Here is a 20,466-nt window from a genome sequence, read left to right on the forward strand (position 1 = left end):
GAAACAGCTTGATAGAAGGTATTCATTCCCTTTGTAACGCTGATCTTCGATTTGAAAGTATCGACTCGAACTGCGAACCCATGCTCTACCCCACTAAATACATAGGTTGGTTTTAGTATAGCTGGGCTGGCCAGCTTTCGATTGTATATACCTGTTCTGGCCCATGGCGTTTTGAGTCGAAAAAATAGAATCGGCCTCTTGGCAATGACAATGAATGCTCCTGTATGAGGCACCGATGATGATGGATCCTGGTGGTCATAGCACTGACTACCTAGTTAACTGCAGCTATCCATTAATGCCACCCAATCATGCACATCAATAAAACTAGGGAGAGTAACAGGCAACATTATAGCGACTGGGCTATAAAAAAAGTCAGTTTTTAGCATATTTAGCCTAGAATATGCGTCAGTTAACTCCCAGGGCCAGTTATTTTTCTGATTATATAGTTATCTTAGTATAAATTGGACAACTTGCCCTGAAGCAATGACCGAGCACATCTATTTTTTGATATTCTAGACTTCGCCCCATCTCTCTCAAGACTGACTTAATAACTGGGCCAACTCTATATGGTAGGTACATGTCTGTGGGCAGATTGGTTCAGCTTCACTGGATCGCCATGAAACAGATCAAGCATGACTACAAAATAGCCATTTGCAGTAGGCTGGTCTGCAATCAACTGGGAATCAATGGACTGATGCCCAATGACATCTGGGAGCAACAGAATAGCTTGCTTTGTGGATTTATCGGCAAGATAAGAAAAATCAGCTGTCACAGCAGCTAGCACCGGCTAGATAGAATAAGTTTTATTCAAAAGGTTCGGGTATCCGCATATCGGCATCTAATCCCATCCAAAACCCATCTAGTTTGGCTTGTGGAAAAGAGGCTGTTATGAATTGTCTCTTGTGATCACCTCTATGTGTTGCACCGACAATGTAACAAAGACCAGGCGGGTTCGATGCCATGGCTGGTACCTAGAGGCAAGAAAAAAATATGATAAGATAGAGCAGGTGAAGGAAGAAATTTGAACGGGAACTCGTAGATGGAAGAGGCCATTAACTCAAGGGACGGAAGGTACTTGGATATATTTATTACACGGATGCTTGTTAGATTTTTATTAGGTAGGCTATCTGACCTAGGTATCTCGAAAGACAAATGGTATAACCGACCCCTTCATAAGTATCCAGTGTTGCACTATTTCGAGTTTATTACTTATTACTTTGAAGCAAATTGGTGACTACCCCGCACTGTTCGAACCAATTCCTGGGAAAACGGAGCTTGATGGGAATGTATGTACATACGTCAAGTCAAATTGTTGGTCAGCAGTACATAGTCGGCAATGATGCCAAAAACACAGGCGCCTGGGTGCATACGACAGGGAGGGGGCGCGTTAATAGGGCATCCAATTGCTTTCAACTCAGTAAATACGCTGAAAAGTCTATTATGTACCCAGGGCAGTGTTTTGAGCGCAGAATTCAATTGACGATTTGATTGGCATGGACATAGGTATCTTCCGGAATGATACATCATTGATGATATAAGATCAATATCAAGCTACCCAGTTAGGTATTATTATCTGGTAGACTTTGACCTCGTACTAGTAAGATTGCTACGACCATAACCCGATTCTTCTGCCCATAGCAAGCCCCTACAATGAAAGCTTACGGCTACTTCTAGAATCAATACTACAATCCACTTCCGACACGACTTGGCAGACCTCGCAAAGCTCCGACCGGCCGCACGGGACGGGGAAGGGAAATGCTAATCGGTTTCATATTAAATTTGCGATTAAGGACGACGGACCGTTGTTCATCGAGAGGAACACAAGGACGACAAAGACTGGCGGTAATGAAAACGATCGCTCGACGTTCGTTCGGGTTGAATTCGAGCTGCTGACCAGGATAAATACCAAAACCAAGACAATAAACGAAATCTCCGGGCATAACACCCATTACCGCGACAGGTAGGGGAGGGGGAGGGGGAAACTTGGCAAGCTGCACGAGACGGAATGATAGATGAAAAATGAAAAAGAGAAGAAAAGAAAAGAAAAAGAGAGGGGGAAGGAAGGAGACGGAAAACACAGTACTGAGGTTCAATACCAGTCTGGAGAAGGCTGTGTTCCATCCTCAGTATTGTGTCCTTCACTAAGAAGTGACAAGGGACCGACCTATCGTTCCGAAAGTTTGGCAAGCGAAAGGATAGAGTGATGGTTCGATGGCATAGTACCATGTTGACCTACTCAGCAGTATCAAGCTCATCATGGGCAGAAGTCAGAGGATCTAAGGGAACTACCCTGGTCAGTGACGGGCAGATTATGGCTGGAGATAACCGACCTTTCCTATCATCGCCATTGGTTCCGTTTTCTCGTTCATCTTCGCGACGCTCCCGCTCATCATCACGGCGCTCCCTGTCATCCTTCAAGTCGCGATCTCTCTCATCGGGACTGCGGGAACGGTCACGAGAGCGCTCGCGATCCCGGCGGTCATAGTCACGATCCCGGCGGTCATAGTCGCGATCCCGGCGGTCATAATCACGGTCATGTCGGTCGTAATCCCGCTCATACCTGTCGTCTCTACGGGGAGAGTAGTCGCCACGGGCGCGACGTGGAGATGGCGAACGTCCACGGCGAGGAGGAGTACGATCACGACGACGGTCACGGCCTGAGTCAAAGCGCCAGGACGCCGAAGGGGGAGTCCGAGCCCACTAATGGTATAGGGATTAGCGAAAGGAGCTAACCGAAGACCAGTGGTTAAACTTACTTCAATCTTCAGGAGGTCATCACGGCCGATACGTTTATTGTGCATCTCGTGATATGCATCATCTGCGTCACGGCGGCTCTCGTACTCCACAAAAGCGAAGCTGAACAGCATGAGATAAGAGCACTCCAGGGGTGGAAGATTGACATCAACTTACAGTCGGCTGGAAGGCGTACGAGGCGCAGGAATATCGCATCGAACCAGACGTCCATATCTATAGTCAAAATTAGCATCATGGATACTTCTTTTCATAATGAGATCAGTGGCAATGATGGACGAATGGCGGATAAGATTGAATGTTTAGGATAACTGATGCACTTAGTTGGCAAAGCGCCCGAAAGTGACAGTCTTCAAAGCAGGCAGGCGGGATTTCCGTCATGGAAGTAGTCTCCCGTGGTTAACATGATGTGAGATGACTTCCAAATCAAAGATGCGAGGCTTAATCGATGAGGTTATTGCGTATATGAATATCAAAGCCGTGGGATTTTTGGTAGCGCGTAGGAACCGACGAGCGGCACGTACCGTTCGAATTCGTAGGCAAGGTCGCGAGCTCGAGTCCCGTGTCCGAAGCCAGTGACATAAAGTGTGGTACCTGGCCGAGACATTGTAATTGTAGGCTTTATTAGACGGCAATCTGATGACAAAATAGTAGATGGTATATTAGACTGGGTCAAGATAAGGTGTCAGCGGCCGAGCAGACTACCTAGAAGATGAAAAGTTGGGTCACAAGTCGGGAGGGAGCAAAGTGTGTAAAAGAGAGATACAGATAGGCACATGTGCCACATGTGCACTGAGGTGTAATACTGCATGTATTATAGACACATCTACTACGGGCAGTTATATATTCAGTGGATTATCTGTAAACTACCTACCTAGGTACAGACCCGACATGTAATAATGTAATTCATTACTGATTACAGATACAGCAGTGAACCTTACCTAGGTAGGTAGGTATGTGGAGCTACGTGCTCCGTACATAGGGTACTCAATCTACGTTTCATGAAGCTCTTAATGTCAACATTCTTTCTCCATCTTCATCCAGTACACTTAGAGTCTCCTTTCATCTTCAAGACCTGATAGAGCATACGCCTATTTTATTTCTATATTTATAAGAAGTAAAAACCGGCCTGTTTCATACTCAAAATTCAGACGACAGCCCACCCTACAAAGTCATTCATAGTCTGATTTCTATCTTTGTTGCGACGTCGTCTGAGCGATCCCGGATTTCTTCTCATCTTATTCTCACCCTTTCTAAAGACGCCTTTGCTTTCTTTTTCTTTTTATCTCTCATCATGGTATTTTGAATAACGGTGTGAAGTGAACCACCTTCATGGCCAGCAAACCACTAGCAGAACGAATTCTACATGTCTCTTGTATCGCCATTGATTCTCTGTCCAGACTTTCCAGAGGCACATTTCCCCCTTCACAATATTCGATATCGATTTGAGAGGCAGGGGGAGAAGAGAAATTACCCAACCCGATAAATATACTTCAACCTTGAACCAGCTTTAATTGTTGCGAGGAACTTCCAGCGGCTTGACGTAATATATAAATTACCAATGAACACTGCGTCAAAATGAGCCTGGAACGCCAAGAAACAACTCAAAATGATGAGTTGGAGGATACAGGGGAGAGTGCACTGCCGAAGCTCCCCCATTCATCAACATCTGGCTCTGGGCCATTCAAGGTAAGGTTTGACATACGTGTGTAGCCTTTGAAGTATGGCAAGACTCACTGCGCATCATTGTCAGGAAACCCTTCCAGAGAAAACGCCATCCTTCCTCGGAGAAGCTAAAGGCAAAATTTCTGAACCAGTTGTTGCCGCGTTCATAGGTGGAGGTGTAGCTGGAGCAGTCTCCAGGACAATAGTGTCACCCCTCGAACGTCTCAAAATACTCTTTCAAATTCAAAGTGTGGGGAGAGAAGAGTACAAACTATCAATATGGAAAGCTCTCGTGAAAATGGGGCGAGAGGAGGGATGGAGAGGATTCATGCGAGGAAACGGCACGAACTGTATTCGCATAATTCCTTATTCTGCAGTGCAATTTGGGAGCTATAACTTCTATAAAAATGTGAGTTACAGGCCCTCACCGTGTGAACTCGACAGTTTTGGGGTTGTTTTGACAGGGCTGAAAACATCTCAAGTTCGCAGAGCCTTCTCCAGGCACCGATCTGTCACCAGTGCGTCGTCTCATTTGCGGGGGAGCAGCTGGAATAACGTCAGTCACCATAACTTATCCCCTTGATATTGTGCGGACGCGACTTTCTATCCAGTCAGCCTCATTCTCTGCGCTCAGAGAAAGGGAAGCTGGCGAGAAATTGCCAGGCATGTTCCATACCATGGTATTAATGTATAAGAATGAGGGTGGCATTGTTGCTCTCTATCGCGGAATTGTCCCTACAGTCGTTGGCGTCGCCCCATACGTAAGTTCACGGTTTCTGATTTCAACACACCAACTGACACGTTCAGGTGGGCCTCAATTTTATGACGTACGAATCAGTCCGCAAATACCTGACACCTGAAGGTGACAAAAACCCTAGTCCTTTGCGAAAATTATTGGCAGGTGCCATTTCCGGGGCTGTGGCGCAAACATGCACATATCCATTGTAAGATCATAATTAACCATGGCTCACTTTTTGCCATGTATATTACATTTTTATTAACTAGTGCTTTAGCGATGTTCTTCGGCGGCGTTTCCAAATAAACACTATGTCTGGATTAGGCTATCAGTATGCATCTATTTGGGACGCCGTAAGAGTCATTGTGACCGAGGAAGGGGCACGTGGTCTTTTTAAAGGCATCGTGCCTAACCTTCTCAAAGTGGCTCCAAGCATGGCGAGCAGTTGGCTTAGCTTCGAGCTAACCCGAGATTTCCTCATCGGTCTGAATGAAGAGTAGGTAGCTTCAATTACCAATGCATAATGATGTTCTGTTTACTTCATCTGGCTATTCAACATAACCATGGGAATTTAATAAGCATATGATATTTCCAGTTCAAGGCATGTTGCCCTGGGATATGCTATACAAAAGGTTGGCAATACTTTTCAGTAGATTTCTGTACAATACTGCGTATGGGAAAATAAATGATGGTATCTCATAACACGTTGAATTATGCTATAAAAACTGGACACTGGAGCTAAGTATTTTGCTATTTTCATCTGGAATTCTTAACCATTCTGTGAAAACCTTTTCACTTTATTTTATATTTCTTTCTTCTAGGTTTTCTAGTACTGCTGAGTAGTAGGCAGACTTTGTGGCCTGAGGCATAAGGAAAGACAGCCTCCTGCCATGGAACGACCTTTCCGAATTTGTACTAGGGTAGGGCTCAGCCCGCACACACCGTCCATCTGAAAATCGTAGATCAAAAACCACACCAGCTTCACTTTGCATACGGGTGCGACAGCTAGCCAATTCCAAGGTGTCCCATCACTATCATCAGCCATGGGTATGTTGAATGCTAACAGTTAATTGCTACAGACCTCCTGTGATTTTGCTCTTCTTTCCTATTTGCATGGCGCAGCTACCAGTGGAAGTCACGGAGCACTAGAGGCTAATTTTTCATTGCAGGTATCGACTTGGACCGTCACCATGTGCGCAGCACCCACCGCAAGGCGCCAAAGAGCGAGAATGTCTACTTGCAGGTTTTGGTGAAACTTTACCGCTTCCTTGCCCGTATGATTGACCTTGGTTTTGCTTGGATTGAGAATACGCGAGAACATGAACCGCTGATGGATAATACTCTTTTTAGGCCGCACGGAGTCAAACTTCAACAAGGTTGTGTTGCGCCGCCTTTTTATGTCGAGAATCAACCGCCCGCCCGTTTCCCTCTCGCGTATCGCAGCGAATGTCAGCGAGTCGCACAAAGGCAAGACTGTCGTCGTCATTGGCTCAATTACAGACGACAACCGCCTCCTCACCGTCCCAAAACTGTCTGTGGCCGCTCTCCGCTTCACCGCTACCGCTAGAGCCAGGATCGAAAAGGCAGGTGGTGAGGCTCTGACTTTGGACCAGCTCGCTCTCCGAGCCCCTACTGGAGCCAACACCCTCCTTCTCCGTGGACCCAAGAACGCCAGAGAGGCCGTGAAGCACTTCGGCTTTGGCCCTCACAGCCACAAGGTTGGTCTTTTTCAATATCTGTTCGTTGTGGGAATTTTAAGGGTGCTGACCTCGACTAGAAACCTTATGTCCGAAGCAAGGGTCGGAAGTTTGAGAGAGCTCGTGGTCGGAGAAGGTCTAAGGGTTTCAAGGTCTAAAGAAGTATTTAGAATGGACTAATTGGAGTCCTGAGCCCGAGTTGAAGTCACTCATAAATGACGTGTTTTCCACGAAGATCTAGTCGTTGAGACTTCGAGTATGGCTAGTACCCATTTAAGGCTCATGAGCTAGTGCGGCAGCAAATCCTGTGGATCTGCTTAAAATGTTCTAGGAATGACAGTTTAAGTTTAAATCAAAATTTCATTTGAATTGAAGTGATGAGTTTAAATATACGCGATTTTACTTGCTATCTACTGGCAAGTGTTCATGTTTCCACCTTTTGCCTCCCTCGCCCTCAAAATAGTCGCCTGCTCTGTGACCATTTCCCCGGATTTTATACTTGTAGATGGTCAAGCCTTCCAACCCGACGGGCCCTCGTGTATGTATCTTGTTCGTACTGATGCCAACCTCTGTACCAAAACCATATCTCATGCCATCGGCGAACCTTGTAGATGCATTCCAAAAAACGCCGGCACTATCAATGCCGCTCATAAACAGTTCCGCCATTTCGTTTGATTCTGTCAAAATGATATCGGTATGTTTTGATGAGTGTGCGTTGATATGAGCGACAGCAGCCTCAACCGCAGAGATGGGCGACGACTGAGAAGGAACAGTCTTAACAGCCAGTATGAGATCCAAGAATTCGGTTTCATAATCAGAGTCGACTGCATCTTGCAATAGATTTCCCTGTATAGTTGGAAATTTCTGGAGCAACGCAGCTTTCGATACCGAGTCACAGCGAAGAGTTACTCCTTTGAGTAAAAGGGCTTCGGCAACTCCAAGAAAGACAGTTTCAAGAACATCCTGGTGTACAAGCAAAGTTTCCAAAGAATTGCAAGCTGCTGGATAATTGGTTTTCGAGTCCACGATCACCTTTCGACAAATCTCCAAGTTGGCATCTGCATGGATATATGCAGAGCAAAGGCCATCGGCATGTCCAAGCACGGGGATTTTTGTGTTATCCTTGACAAACCGAACAAGATCGTTTGATCCCCGCGGTATGACAAGATCAATCAACGAGTCTTGTTCCAACAGCGAAGAAACGGCATCCCGTGTCTTCACCAGTTGGACTGAAGACTTGGGGATTTGAGTGCTTGAGATTGCCTCTGATATCACTTTCGAAATTGCAATGAAGGATTCAGTAGACTCTTTTCCCCCTTTATATAAATCAGCCACGCATTCATGGTCAGTCATGACATGACACATACCCTTGAGAATTGCAGCGTTTCCTGATTTGATGGATAGAGCAGCAATGTTGGCAATGACCTCGGGGCGAGCCTCGAATATGATCAACAAAACCCCTATGGGGCAGCTAACTCTTTCGAGGGTAAGGCCATCGTCGAGCAGTGTCCTTAGACTCACCGTTCCCACTTCAACGTTGGTCAGCGCCAGTCAACAGAAAACATTTGAGATACCCACCTGGATCAGCCAAACTTCGAACATTCAATATACCTTGCAGCATATCGCTGTACTTTCCAGGCTTCGACAAGTCAAGTCTCTTGAGGACACTGTGGCTGAGAGTGCCATTTTCCGCGGCACGGGTTGCTACCTCTACATCTCTTGCATTTGCATTAAGAATCGCATTTTTATTTTTTAGAAGGGCATTGTAAAGAGCAGTCAATGCCTCATTGCGTGCAGCATTAGACAATGTTGCAAGACGACGAGATGCTTGAGATGCAGTCTTTGCAACATCAAATGCGGAAGATTCAGTGAGTGACATCTCAGCAATGGTTGGGAACAGAGGTCGGTGCTTAAATATATGCAGATGAGTACGAAAAGATAGAATAAAATATATCACTGATAGGAAGATTCTGGCTCAGGAAGGGGGGGGAGGTTAAGTACCTGGGGATAAAGTGACAGCAATATATTTGTATCTTCCATGAACTTTTGCTGGGACTATCTTAGTACAAACTGGTGTGGGGACAACTAACCCCTCCCCCGCCGCGAAGAAATCAACCTCATGTGCATATATATGATACTCTGGGCGTCAGATAGTACATATGGAGTACCTAGCTACATCCAACCAAGATGAACATCGGTAGCTACCTAAGGCATTATGTGGGAGAGTCGGTTATTATTAAATATTAAAACAGTGCACGCCCAAACACAGTTAGGTATTGTATGCCTGAGGTATCTTCGTAGAGGCAGCGGTGGTACTGCCTACCTAATTAGGTATGGTACCTAAACGGGTACTGATTGTAAGATAAGGTGCATAGCTCCCGTGTCCTCGAGTTGACACCACATCAAATACCTTCATGCATTACTCTACCCTTACCCCAGATATGGCAGAGATTCTTTCACATCTTTCTTCATTATCACCAGCACTGCATAATTTGAGTGGTGCATCAGATAATGATTATGACTGTCAACTGCGTGATCTCATCGCCTACCTGAGACAATCACTGGCTGATAAATCGTCCAGCACTATTTCTGAGGATCACTCCTTCCTAGATGTAAGCAATGCAGGTCTTATCAGCCACATTCTTTCGGGCACATGTGTCTTGGTCTTCGATCCAGAAACATCCCGTGCAGTCATATACTGATTTTAACTAATGATTGTGTGTCAGAGTATTGACCCTGCTGTAAACTCTCTTTCTTATTTGATCATACTCCATTTCCAGGTCAATACTATACGGAGTAAGACCAGCGAACAAATCCCCGGTGTCATACTCCCAGGTGGACAGCTATGGTCGAAAGCTTTAAGATTTCTGAGGAGCTTCGATCCCATTCAAGTCAGATATGCGGGAGAGGAGTGGCGTCATATTGTTGAATTTGTGGGCCAATCTGCACAAGAAGTTTCAAAGGCAAGACGGGTTTAATTGGCTAATGCTGTAAAATGATTCTCCAACTAACTTCAATAAGCCTTTGCTAGCTATTCGGCCTATCAGGGATGCCATGCTTCGTCTCGATTCAACATGTGCTGTCTTCACATCGACTCATCTCCTCCTCATAAGACTTTGTCTGCAAGCAAAGGAGTATGCCTACGTTTTACCAATCCTGGATAAACACATATGTAATTTCCCCCGGGACTCAGAACAGGCTTATGTGAATTATCATGAGCCTCTTCTCTTTGCGCAAGATGGGCCTAGTACCACATACATTACCAGATCTTCTGGACTTTCTGGCAAGATAGCATACGGTGACTATTTGCGGTATTTTCTTTACGGTGCTATGGTATACATGGCGCTTAAAGATTGGAGCAAAGCACATCACTTTCTGAGTATAGTCATTTCTTCCCCTGTGACCAACTCCATCAGCTTGATCATGGTGGAGGCATACAAAAAATGGATCTTGACAAGCTTGTTAGGAAATGGCAAGGTTGGTTCAATCCAGAGTCAATGACGGGTGATCGGTCAGTACTGATAAAGGGATGGGTCATCAGCTAATCACGCCCCCTCCAACAATCACTTCACATGCGATGAGAGTTTATCGATCACTTGCAAGACCCTATCTTGCTCTAGCTCGTGCGTTTGAGGAGGGTGATTTTCATAAGTTGAAATCTGAGGTAGAGATTGCGCGGTCGGTCTGGCATGTGGTAAGATGCGAATTTGTCTACCAAGCTTCTGATGAGATAGCTGGTCTAACAGGCGCTTCTAGGACAATAATGCAGGGCTTGTTTCCCAAGCAATGGGTGCATTTCATGTATTCACCATTTTGAGGTTGGGAAAAACCTTCGCTTCTATAATGATGGTGGATGTCACAGAACGAGTGATTTGCGCCATGACTACCAAGGAGATGGAAGCCTTTATCGCATCACTCATTATGACCGGCCCCATGAAAGCGACCTTGTTGCATCTACAACATAGTGCTGATCCTACGATGATCCGCTTTTTGAAATCAACTGAGGTTTCGAGCATATTGCAGGAAACTGAGATGAGAGCGCAGTTGGTTCAAACACGTGAGATGTTAAAATCATTTGCAGTTAACATAGGGGAAAGCAATCATGGATTGGAATTAAGTAATGAGCATATGGAGAGCATACAAAGGAGTCAGAAGAGGGTTGACAGTGCGTTGAAAAGTGGCATTAGTATGGTTAGTGAGTCAGGTGGTTTTGATCTTGATGAGGATATCATGGGTGACTTAGGCTAAGATGTATTAATATAATAATAACACTTACCTATGGGTATAATCTCTAGGATTATGTTAACTGCAAGGAACTCTTTTTATATGAGTTGAATTTTTATATCCTGCCATAGTGTCGTGGTATTCCCATGTGTTACTGCCTAGGCAGACAGTCTTCTCTATAATATATATATTACTAGGTGTGAGAACGTGCAGTAATATAATTACACAGGTTCAACATTAAATTTAGATAGTGTGGTAAATGTAGCAGTTAATTAGTAATAGAACTAATTACTAGTTTAGAAAGCCTTCTAGACCTATAATTAGAGATATATACCATAGGGTTATATACCTATCTAAGCTATAATCTTAGTATTAGACTCCTGTCACACCCTGGGATCTCACAATAGTACTGAACCTGTAACCAGTAAGTTAAGCCTGGGGAATACTAACCTATAACCCTAATCTAAGGGTACTAATAGTAACTGGGGTGCTTCTATAAGCTATAGTACCTAAGAATATAGTAAGGTAATTAAGGAGAGAAGTAAGGCTAAGAAGTATATATACTTTTAAATTAAGTAGGAGATATATAAATAAGTAGGTAGAATAATCTAAGAGTAATTATAAGGTAACTATAGATTAATAACTTATATTAATTATAAAGAACTATCTAAGTATATAAAATAAGTATCCTTATGTATCCTTTACTTAGTATACTATCTAATATAGTATATACTAGTATACTTAATAATATATAGAGGATATACTATATACAGTGAGGTGTAAGGAGTTTTCACCCCCCCCCTTTCTGCCTGCTATAGCTGTATTTAGATTAACTAATAAGATTTCATTTTTCTACCAGTATAAACCTCTACTATACTAATATTTAGTATACTAGCTATTAGCTTTAATAACTACTTATATATAATAAGGTATTATCTTTACTAACCTTCTTAAAATAAATAATTAAACTATCTACTAGGCTTCCTTAGCTACTTTAACTAATTATAGGTATATTTCTTCTATATTTAGTACTATCTTTAAGTCTAGAGTAAGTTTATAAATCTCCTACTTTATAATAATCTATAGATTCTTAATTAGGTTTAAATCTAATAAATATAGTAGCTAAATTATAACTTTAATATTTAAGTCTTAAAGAAGTACTTTAATTATATTAGCTTAATAGATACTAGTACTATTATATATATAAAAATATTACTAAATTAAAGGTAATCTAGAAGAAAAGTATAATAAAGCTTATATATAATAGACTTAGATATACTACCCTTTAAAGCTAATAAATTATTATCTAGAGGAACTAGACTTATATAAATCTTATCTCTAAAAGTAGCTTAAAATATCTACTTTATCTCTTTCTTATAATTAACTATCTTAATATTACCCTTTTATAATTATAGTTTAGGTAAGTTAAAGGTCTATATTAGATATATATTAGTACTATACTTAATAGAGTACTTATTAGACTATTAAATATATAAGAAGTTATCTATAGAATAGCCTATATATTATAAAGCCTATTTAAGGTATTTTTAGTATTCTTACTATATATTCTATCTATATTATATATAGAGTAGTATATATATAAAATAATTATTTAATTAGATAAGTAATAGAGGTAGGTAATTAAGAAAGGGGGTAAAAACTTATAGTATCCTATTATAAATAAAATATCTATAATATAGATAAGATAAGGTTTTAAATAATTATTACCTCTATAGCTAAGGTTATCTATAGATTAGAGATATAAAGATCCTAAATAAAGTAATTATAGTCTAATAATTAGGAGTAGATAATAGTAATTATTATAATAAATATTATAGATACTATTTTACCTCTATATTTTATTATTATAGGGTTTAAATATTAATCTTATTAATATAAAGAGATCCTAAAGGATTAGACTATTAATATTAGTAAGAATAAGTAGATAAATAATAATATTAATTTAAAATAGCTTAAAGAAGATAAACTATATATAGCTTTAAAAATTATAAGCTAGTATTACCTTTTAATCCTTAATAGCTATAGTAGTTATACTACTATTAAATTTAATTAATATTATATAAAAAGGAGGATTATTCCTTTATATATATTCCCTTATTCTTCTTATCTTTTTTAGCTATTAGATATAGCCTATTTTAGGCTATTAAAGAAGCTATATAGCTAATAGATTTAGGAAGCTATTTAATATAAGATAAACTATATTAATAAAAGTAATTTTCTAGAAATATATAGAAAAGTATACTACTAGATATTCTTAATATTAAATATAGCTTTAGGATTTATAGTAATTAGTCTTATTTCTTTAAAAATAAAGAGAGTACTTTTAAAGCTTTAAATTAAGTAAAATATATTTATTTTACTTTTAATAGCTAAAAGTAATTAATCCTTTTATCTTAGCTATACCCCTATTAATCTATATTAATTAAATTAATAGAAAAAAGTAACTTAAAGAGCTTTAAGCCTAGTCTCTATCCTTTATTATAATAGAAATAATACTTAAAAAGGTTATAAAGGGGGTAGTAATTATAATATAAAGTATAGTCCTACTTTAATAAGAACTCTATTAGCTTTAGGCTTTAAAAATATATTAAAAAAAGAAGTAAGAAGCCTTATAATAACTATATTTAAGATAAAGGAAGTTTAACTAGCCTTTAAGTAGCTTAAAAAATAGTAAAGAGAGAGAGAGAAGTAGAACTAGGTCTATTATTAGGACTAAAGCTATAGCATGCTATATACTATAGTAATTATAACTAAGAAGGTTATAACTAGTTAAAATACCCTATTAAATAGTTATTCTTTTATTTCTTAATATATTACATTTATATAGGTATAAAAAGCTTTAAAATAAGACTATATTTTATTAGAATTATAGGTATAGAGTTAGCTACTGCCTACTATGCAGCTTAGTATCCTGTATAGCTCAGTGTCTTATTATGTTATTATTATCTTTTTAGGTAAGTATACCTTTATTTTTAGTTTAGAATTAATTTTATTCATTAGATTTACCTTTATTTTATAATTTATAATTATTTTTAACCCCGTATAATATTATTTTATAATATTATAGTCTAGCTATTATAAATAATAGTATTAATATTACTTAATATTAATTTATTAATCTACTTTTAAATTATCTTTTTCCTTATTAAAAATTAGAATTTAGCTTTATTTTAGCTTCTTTTATATACTCTATTTTTTATAACTCTTTCTTATAAGTTTTAGTTATATTATAATAGTATTTTATTTTATTATTATTACTTCTTTATCTAGTTTATAATATAATATAATATTATTTTACCTATAATATACCTTTATTAATCCCTTTTAATACTTAGAATTATATATCTTAGCCTTATTTACTACATTCCTTTTATCTTTAGATTAAAAATATATTATTTTTTAATTTTTTTTAAAGGGTTATTATTATACTTTAATAATTAATATAAAGCCTTAATATCTTACTTATACTATAATAAATCTACCTATATAATTTTATTAATAGTTATTATAATAATATACCTTTTAATACTATACCCTTCTTATACTCTTATCTAGGCTTAGCTAATAATATTAATATAGCCTACTTTATATCTCTTTATTAAGTATAGAGTAGGCCATATTAGTCCTTAAAGTATAGTTATTATTATTATTATATTAATATATACTATAAGTATTAGTTAGTAAGTATTTAATAATATTAATTAAGATTAAGGCTAACTATAATAGATTCCTTAAGACCTCTTAGGAATTACTTATATAATAGTATTTATTATTATTAAAGCTAAGGAAGACTAAGTATTATATATAATATACCCTTCTTTAATAAAAGTAATAATATTCTATAATATATATTATTATCTTTAAGCCTATTATTATATTATTATTATTAATATTGATATTATCATCTAATTTATAGCCAAGTCTATAACTATAGCCCTATTATCTTTAGGTAATAAAAATTTATAAAGTTTAACCCCTTTATTTACTTTCTTTAGCTCCTTAAAACTTATATTAATAAATGTATTACTAATAAAGAACTTAGGTATTATCCTTAACTAGTATATAATACTATATATATATTTTTATAAATGTATAATTACTAATGTCTTATAGCCTAGATATTTAAATGATATTTTTTTTATGGCTTTTAAGTATTTTTTAGTTTTTTTTTTTTAAATAAAACAGTTTATTATATCCTTCAAGTTTCGTTAAGTCTTTTTTATTATAAAGCCATACTTCTTATAGCTATTTTAATATATATATATAGCTCTTAATAATGAGAAAGGCTGGAATTCTTTAATATGCTTAATTATCGGACTACACCAATATTATCACTTTAAATATATAAGGTTATTTATACTACTCCTAAGTAACTCTTTCTCTCTATAAATGAAGTAAGTTATCAGCTATAATATTAATTAGGATAACTATTTATTTATATAGCCCCTATAATTACTACCTAAGATAAATAAATAATTATTCTATTAGATAGCCTCTTTATAGTAAGGCTTTAATATAGTATAGTAGAGAGGTCTATCTTTAATATATCCCTTAGGTAATAACTATAGGGTTAGAGTATTAAATTATTATAATAGCTAATATATTAGGTATAGAAGGTAGGAACTAGTCTTATATACTAGTAATAGTAATATTAGTATTTTTATTTATTAGTTTAATAGTATTATTTATATTACCTTCTTTTTTTTTCTAGGTTAAGGCCTAATCTTATAATAAAGCTATTAAACATCCTCTTATTAAGGGCCTTTAAAAGGCTATTAATAACTAGTGGTTTACCTAGAGTATAAATAAATTAAATATAGTATAAGTATCATTATAAAGTTAATAATATCTAATATTAATATACTTAGTCTATTTATAAAAGATAGAGTTTTTAATAAGTAAGATAGTAGCTTTACTATTACTTTAAATATAAATTAGTATAAACTTTAATTACTATATATCTATAATAGGTTATAGATTAGTATTATATTTAATCTCTCTCTTGTAATGAAAATAAGAGTAGGTCCTGGCTGTGATTAGTCAGATAAATTCAGCTGTTAATTATTAATTATTATATAAGATAAAATATATTATAGTCTACTACCTAGTTTTTACCCCTTTTATAGCTATAAAAGAAAACCCTATATAGTATTTATAGCTATAGAAATCCCTACTATATTTCTATATATACCTTTAATTACTTTTTTATATATATCCTTTCCCTTTCTCTCCCCTATATTATTAGATTTATAAGTATTAGTAACCACTATAGGTATTTTCTATCTATAATTAAATATATAATACCTATTAAGTAAGTTCTTTTAGTTATTCTACCTATATAATTACTTACTTATAATAATTAGTTAGATAAATTCAGTATTTAGTTAATTCTTAATTATTATATAAGATAAAATATATTACTACCTACTCCCTTACCAGCTCCCCTGCTATATTAAAAAAAGTAATTAATCTTAACTAGATATTAAACTTGATTTTCCCTTTAATATATACTTAGATATAGTGCTTGAATACAGACTACATTTAAGAAAGAGGTGGTGAGGGCTCAAGTCTGAGCCCCCTTCTAAAAGCTGCTGTGAGCGAAGCAAACGCTAGAGCGGCTTGTAGGGTATAGTAAATTAAAGATCTAGATAGCTTCTTTACCTACTTCTGTTATAGTAATATATTTAGCTTTAGTAGATAATAGGTTAATAAATAGTTGCCGTCCCTTTATCAGCAGACCCACATGACCTTCATCATGTTAGTGTGCCACACCTATATGATAAATCCCATGTAAATAATAAATTTAAAGCTATTTAGCCTCCTATATACCACCACCATGGCTAAACTTAATACTAAAGAAGAGAAATATATCTCTAAAGCTATATAAATCACTAGAACCTAAGAAAAGCCTAATATTAGTATATTAGCTAGGGATTTTTATATAAATTATTAAAAACTCTAGGTATATTTTAATAACTATATTAACCTTATCTTATACCCATTACTTACTAATAAGACCCTTAATAATTTATAAGAGAAGGCTCTAATTTACTAGATTTAATATTTAGATAGACTTTATTCTCCTCCTATACTACTAGGCCTTATTATATATATAGCTAATTAGATCTTAAAGTAGAATATAGAGAGTAGTAGAGGCTATATAGTTAAAAAGAACTAGGGTTACTAATTTATTTAATACTATCCTAAATTCTAATTAATTAAGTAGAAGCTAAAGAAGCAGTATCTTAATTTAAAGGATATTAATCCTATTTAGTACTAGTATAATATATTAGAGCTATTTATTATTAGGATTCCTACTTAAAATATCTATAACTTTAATAAAACTAGCTTCTAAATAGGCTAGGGAAAGGATTAAAGGGTAGTAATAATAAGGCCTAATTAGGCTAAATAAGGTAATCTAATAATAGAGATAGAAGAGCTAATCTTTATAATTAAATATATTATTATAAATAGTTTTACCTTAATACTATATTTATCTTTAAAGGGAAAGAATATATAGAGTAGTAGTATAATTTTAATATCCGAGGCTAATATTAAATAGCTATATCTCTAAAGGGCTATTCTATAGATTATATTAATCTTAACTAGATTTAATACTTTAATTATTATATAAAGAGCTATCTCTTAAAGAAGAATAAACCCTAATTACTACTATATAATAGTTTTAGATCTTATCTTATATTTAAATTCCTCTAGTACTACAGTGAGGTGTACTGGGTTTACAAACCCCCCCCCCCCCCCCCTTTTTTTTGCCCATGGGAGCTGCTTTTAATTAACTAATAATATTTTATTATTCTACTGGTCTAAACCTCTAAAATTACCTTTACCCTAGTATTTTATATACCAGCTATCTACCTTAATAATTACTTATATATAATAAGGTATTATCTCTATTAAATATCTTAAAATTAGTAATTTAATTACTTACTAGGCTTCCTTAACTACTTTAACTAATCTTAGGTATATTTCCTCTATATTTAGTATATTCTCTAGGTTAAGATATAGCTTATAAATCTCCTACTTTATAATTACCTATAGATTCTTAATTAGATTTAAATCTAGTAAATATAGTGGCTAAAGTATAACTTTAATACCTAAGTCTTTAAGAAGTACTTTAATAATATTAGCCTTATAAATACTAGTACTATTATATATAAAAATATTACTAGATTAGAGGTAATCTAGTAAAAAAGTAAAGTAAAGCTTATAAATAATAAATCTAGATATACTACCCTTTAGAGCTAATAGATTACTATCTAAAGGTATTAAACCTATATAGATCTCTTCTTAAAAAGTAGCTTAAAATATCTACTTAACTCCTTTTCTATAGTTAACCATCTTAATATCCCCCTTCTATAGTTAATTCTTTAGTAAGTTAAAGGTCTAGATTAGATATATACTAGTACCTTACTTAATAGAATACTTATTAGACTATTAGATATATAGCTAGTCTTCTAGAGTATAATATATATAAAAAAAGTGCTTATTTAAGGCACTTTTTAATATAGATTTTATAGAGAAATAGGTATTTAAGTTACTTCTATTTATAATATCCTATCTTATATAAAAGCTTCTAGATTAAGTGCTTTTTAATAATATAATCTATCTTATCTAGTAGTTCTACCTATTTTATATAGGGATTAGAGACTATATAATTATATAAATAATCTCTCTACTCTTTAGAGAGCTTATATAGGGGGCTAGAGTATAGTTATATTTTATTATTATCTTAAATAGCTTTATACTATAGAGTTATTTTAATTATATTAATTAACTACTCTAGATACTTTATATAAATTCATCTCATACCCTAGTTAATAGGGTAAAGCTTATAGATTTAAGATTATATTTATAGTAATAGTTCTAGGCCTCTTTTTCATACTATATTAGTGATATAATATAGAATATATAATCAAGGTATTAGTTATATATAGAATATAATTCTATCTAAGTAGGCAGTCTAGCAGGGGGGTGCAAACTAGATTCCTCCCACTGTATAGGAAGAATTATATTATTCCTTATTATCATCTATCTTATATAATATATCTCTATTAGCTATTAGATAGGTAGCCTTTTTAAGTCTATAAGTACTTTTATTACTAAAGAAATAATTACCTTACCTATATTAAAGCTAATATTAATAATAAGAGTAATTTCTTAGGAGAAGTTAATCATATTTATTAGGTGTCACGCCCTGGGATCTTGCAATGGTACTGAATCTGTAACCTATAAGTCAAGCCTAGGAAATACTAATCTATAACCCTAATCTAAGGATATTAATAGTAACTGGGGTACTCTATAAATTATAAATACTTAAGAATATAGTAGGGTAGTTAAGAGAGAAGTAAGGCTAAGAAGTATATATACTTCTTAATTAAGAGATATATAAATAAGTAGGTAGAATAATTAAGGTAAGTAATTAAAAGGTAATTATAGTATTATAGACTATATTAATTATAAAGAACTATCTAAGTATATAAAATAAGTGTCCCTATATATCTTTTTTAAATATCTATAGTACCCTAGATAGTCCTTTAAATAGTATATAAAAGATATATACTAAATAGTATATTTATTAAGATATAGTACTATATACTTTATCATATGAGGGTATACCTAATAGTGGCTATAAAGAGTATTATTATAGTAAATTATAATTCTCTATAATAAGAATATCCATTTCCCTTGACCACCTGTGTTACGGCACCTTTATCAGTGACCATATCAGGCAGAATAAGGCGGTCATGGAGGAAAGGATATTCTTATTATAGAGAATTATGATTTGCTATTATGACTCTTTATGGCCACCATTTTATAAACACAGCCACACCCACATGATCTACTACTATCTACTATTGCTAAGATATGGTATATAGTATATAACTACCATCAGGACTACCATTAAGATAGTATATAGAATAGTATATTAGAAAAGGGATATATAAGGACACTTATTTTATATACTTAGTTCTTTATAATTAATATAAGTTATTAATCTATAGTTACCTTTTAATCACTTAACATAATCAGACAACGAGCCGCCGGCGGTTGACCGCCGCTACCACCAAAATACGCGAGATTCAACAATCCCGTTAAAATTAAAGCTTTTCAAAGCGCTATTTTTAGTATGGAAGCTCTATCTAGAGATAAGAGATTAAGGTTTACTGTTAAGGCTTTTAATAAGGGCTAATTCTCTTTAAAACAGGCATGTACTGATGCTTTTAATATTAAGATAAGCACCTTTAAAGGCTGCTTAAAAGAGGCCAAATCCTATAGTATTTTAGAGGCTAATTTAAGAAAGCTTTCTAATATAGATAAATTAGTTTTAAAGTAAAAGATTCTAGATATAGA

At 35.5% G+C, this 20,466-nt stretch overlaps 5 protein-coding genes across 5 annotated transcripts; 2 read left to right on the forward strand and 3 right to left on the reverse strand.

Moving 5' to 3' along the window:
- Window positions 1–595: 595 nt before the first annotated feature.
- Window positions 596–760, reverse strand: ASPWEDRAFT_88044 (uncharacterized protein; the record flags this gene model as incomplete). Its single annotated transcript, XM_040839580.1, has 1 exon — window positions 596–760. A coding segment is annotated over one exon (165 nt), but the record flags the coding sequence as incomplete, so codon positions are not given.
- Window positions 761–2,232: 1,472 nt separating this feature from the next.
- ASPWEDRAFT_116838 (RNA-binding protein) lies at window positions 2,233–3,358 on the reverse strand (the record flags this gene model as incomplete). The annotated part of the gene is made up of 5 exons (XM_040828689.1): window positions 2,233–2,285; window positions 2,331–2,700; window positions 2,757–2,856; window positions 2,911–2,967; window positions 3,276–3,358. 5 exons carry the CDS (start codon window positions 3,356–3,358, stop codon window positions 2,233–2,235), a joined length of 663 nt encoding a protein of 220 aa, XP_040685463.1.
- Window positions 3,359–4,329: 971 nt separating this feature from the next.
- On the forward strand, window positions 4,330–7,007 carry ASPWEDRAFT_175110 (putative mitochondrial carrier protein; the record flags this gene model as incomplete). Its single annotated transcript, XM_040831316.1, has 8 exons — window positions 4,330–4,440; window positions 4,505–4,825; window positions 4,899–5,177; window positions 5,224–5,360; window positions 5,430–5,635; window positions 6,322–6,426; window positions 6,503–6,870; window positions 6,930–7,007. 8 exons carry the CDS (start codon window positions 4,330–4,332, stop codon window positions 7,005–7,007), a joined length of 1,605 nt encoding a protein of 534 aa, XP_040685464.1.
- A 241-nt stretch (window positions 7,008–7,248) lies between these two features.
- On the reverse strand, window positions 7,249–8,728 carry ASPWEDRAFT_118049 (glutamate-5-semialdehyde dehydrogenase; the record flags this gene model as incomplete). Its single annotated transcript, XM_040828788.1, has 3 exons — window positions 7,249–8,165; window positions 8,217–8,378; window positions 8,428–8,728. 3 exons carry the CDS (start codon window positions 8,726–8,728, stop codon window positions 7,249–7,251), a joined length of 1,380 nt encoding a protein of 459 aa, XP_040685465.1.
- A 562-nt stretch (window positions 8,729–9,290) lies between these two features.
- On the forward strand, window positions 9,291–11,097 carry ASPWEDRAFT_53596 (putative COP9 subunit 3; the record flags this gene model as incomplete). Its single annotated transcript, XM_040837917.1, has 5 exons — window positions 9,291–9,461; window positions 9,576–9,812; window positions 9,871–10,326; window positions 10,391–10,543; window positions 10,606–11,097. 5 exons carry the CDS (start codon window positions 9,291–9,293, stop codon window positions 11,095–11,097), a joined length of 1,509 nt encoding a protein of 502 aa, XP_040685466.1.
- Window positions 11,098–20,466: the final 9,369 nt, after the last annotated feature.

The sequence above is a fragment of the Aspergillus wentii genome, assembly GCF_001890725.1.
Source record: "Aspergillus wentii DTO 134E9 unplaced genomic scaffold ASPWEscaffold_7, whole genome shotgun sequence".
Taxonomy (NCBI): domain Eukaryota; kingdom Fungi; phylum Ascomycota; class Eurotiomycetes; order Eurotiales; family Aspergillaceae; genus Aspergillus; species Aspergillus wentii.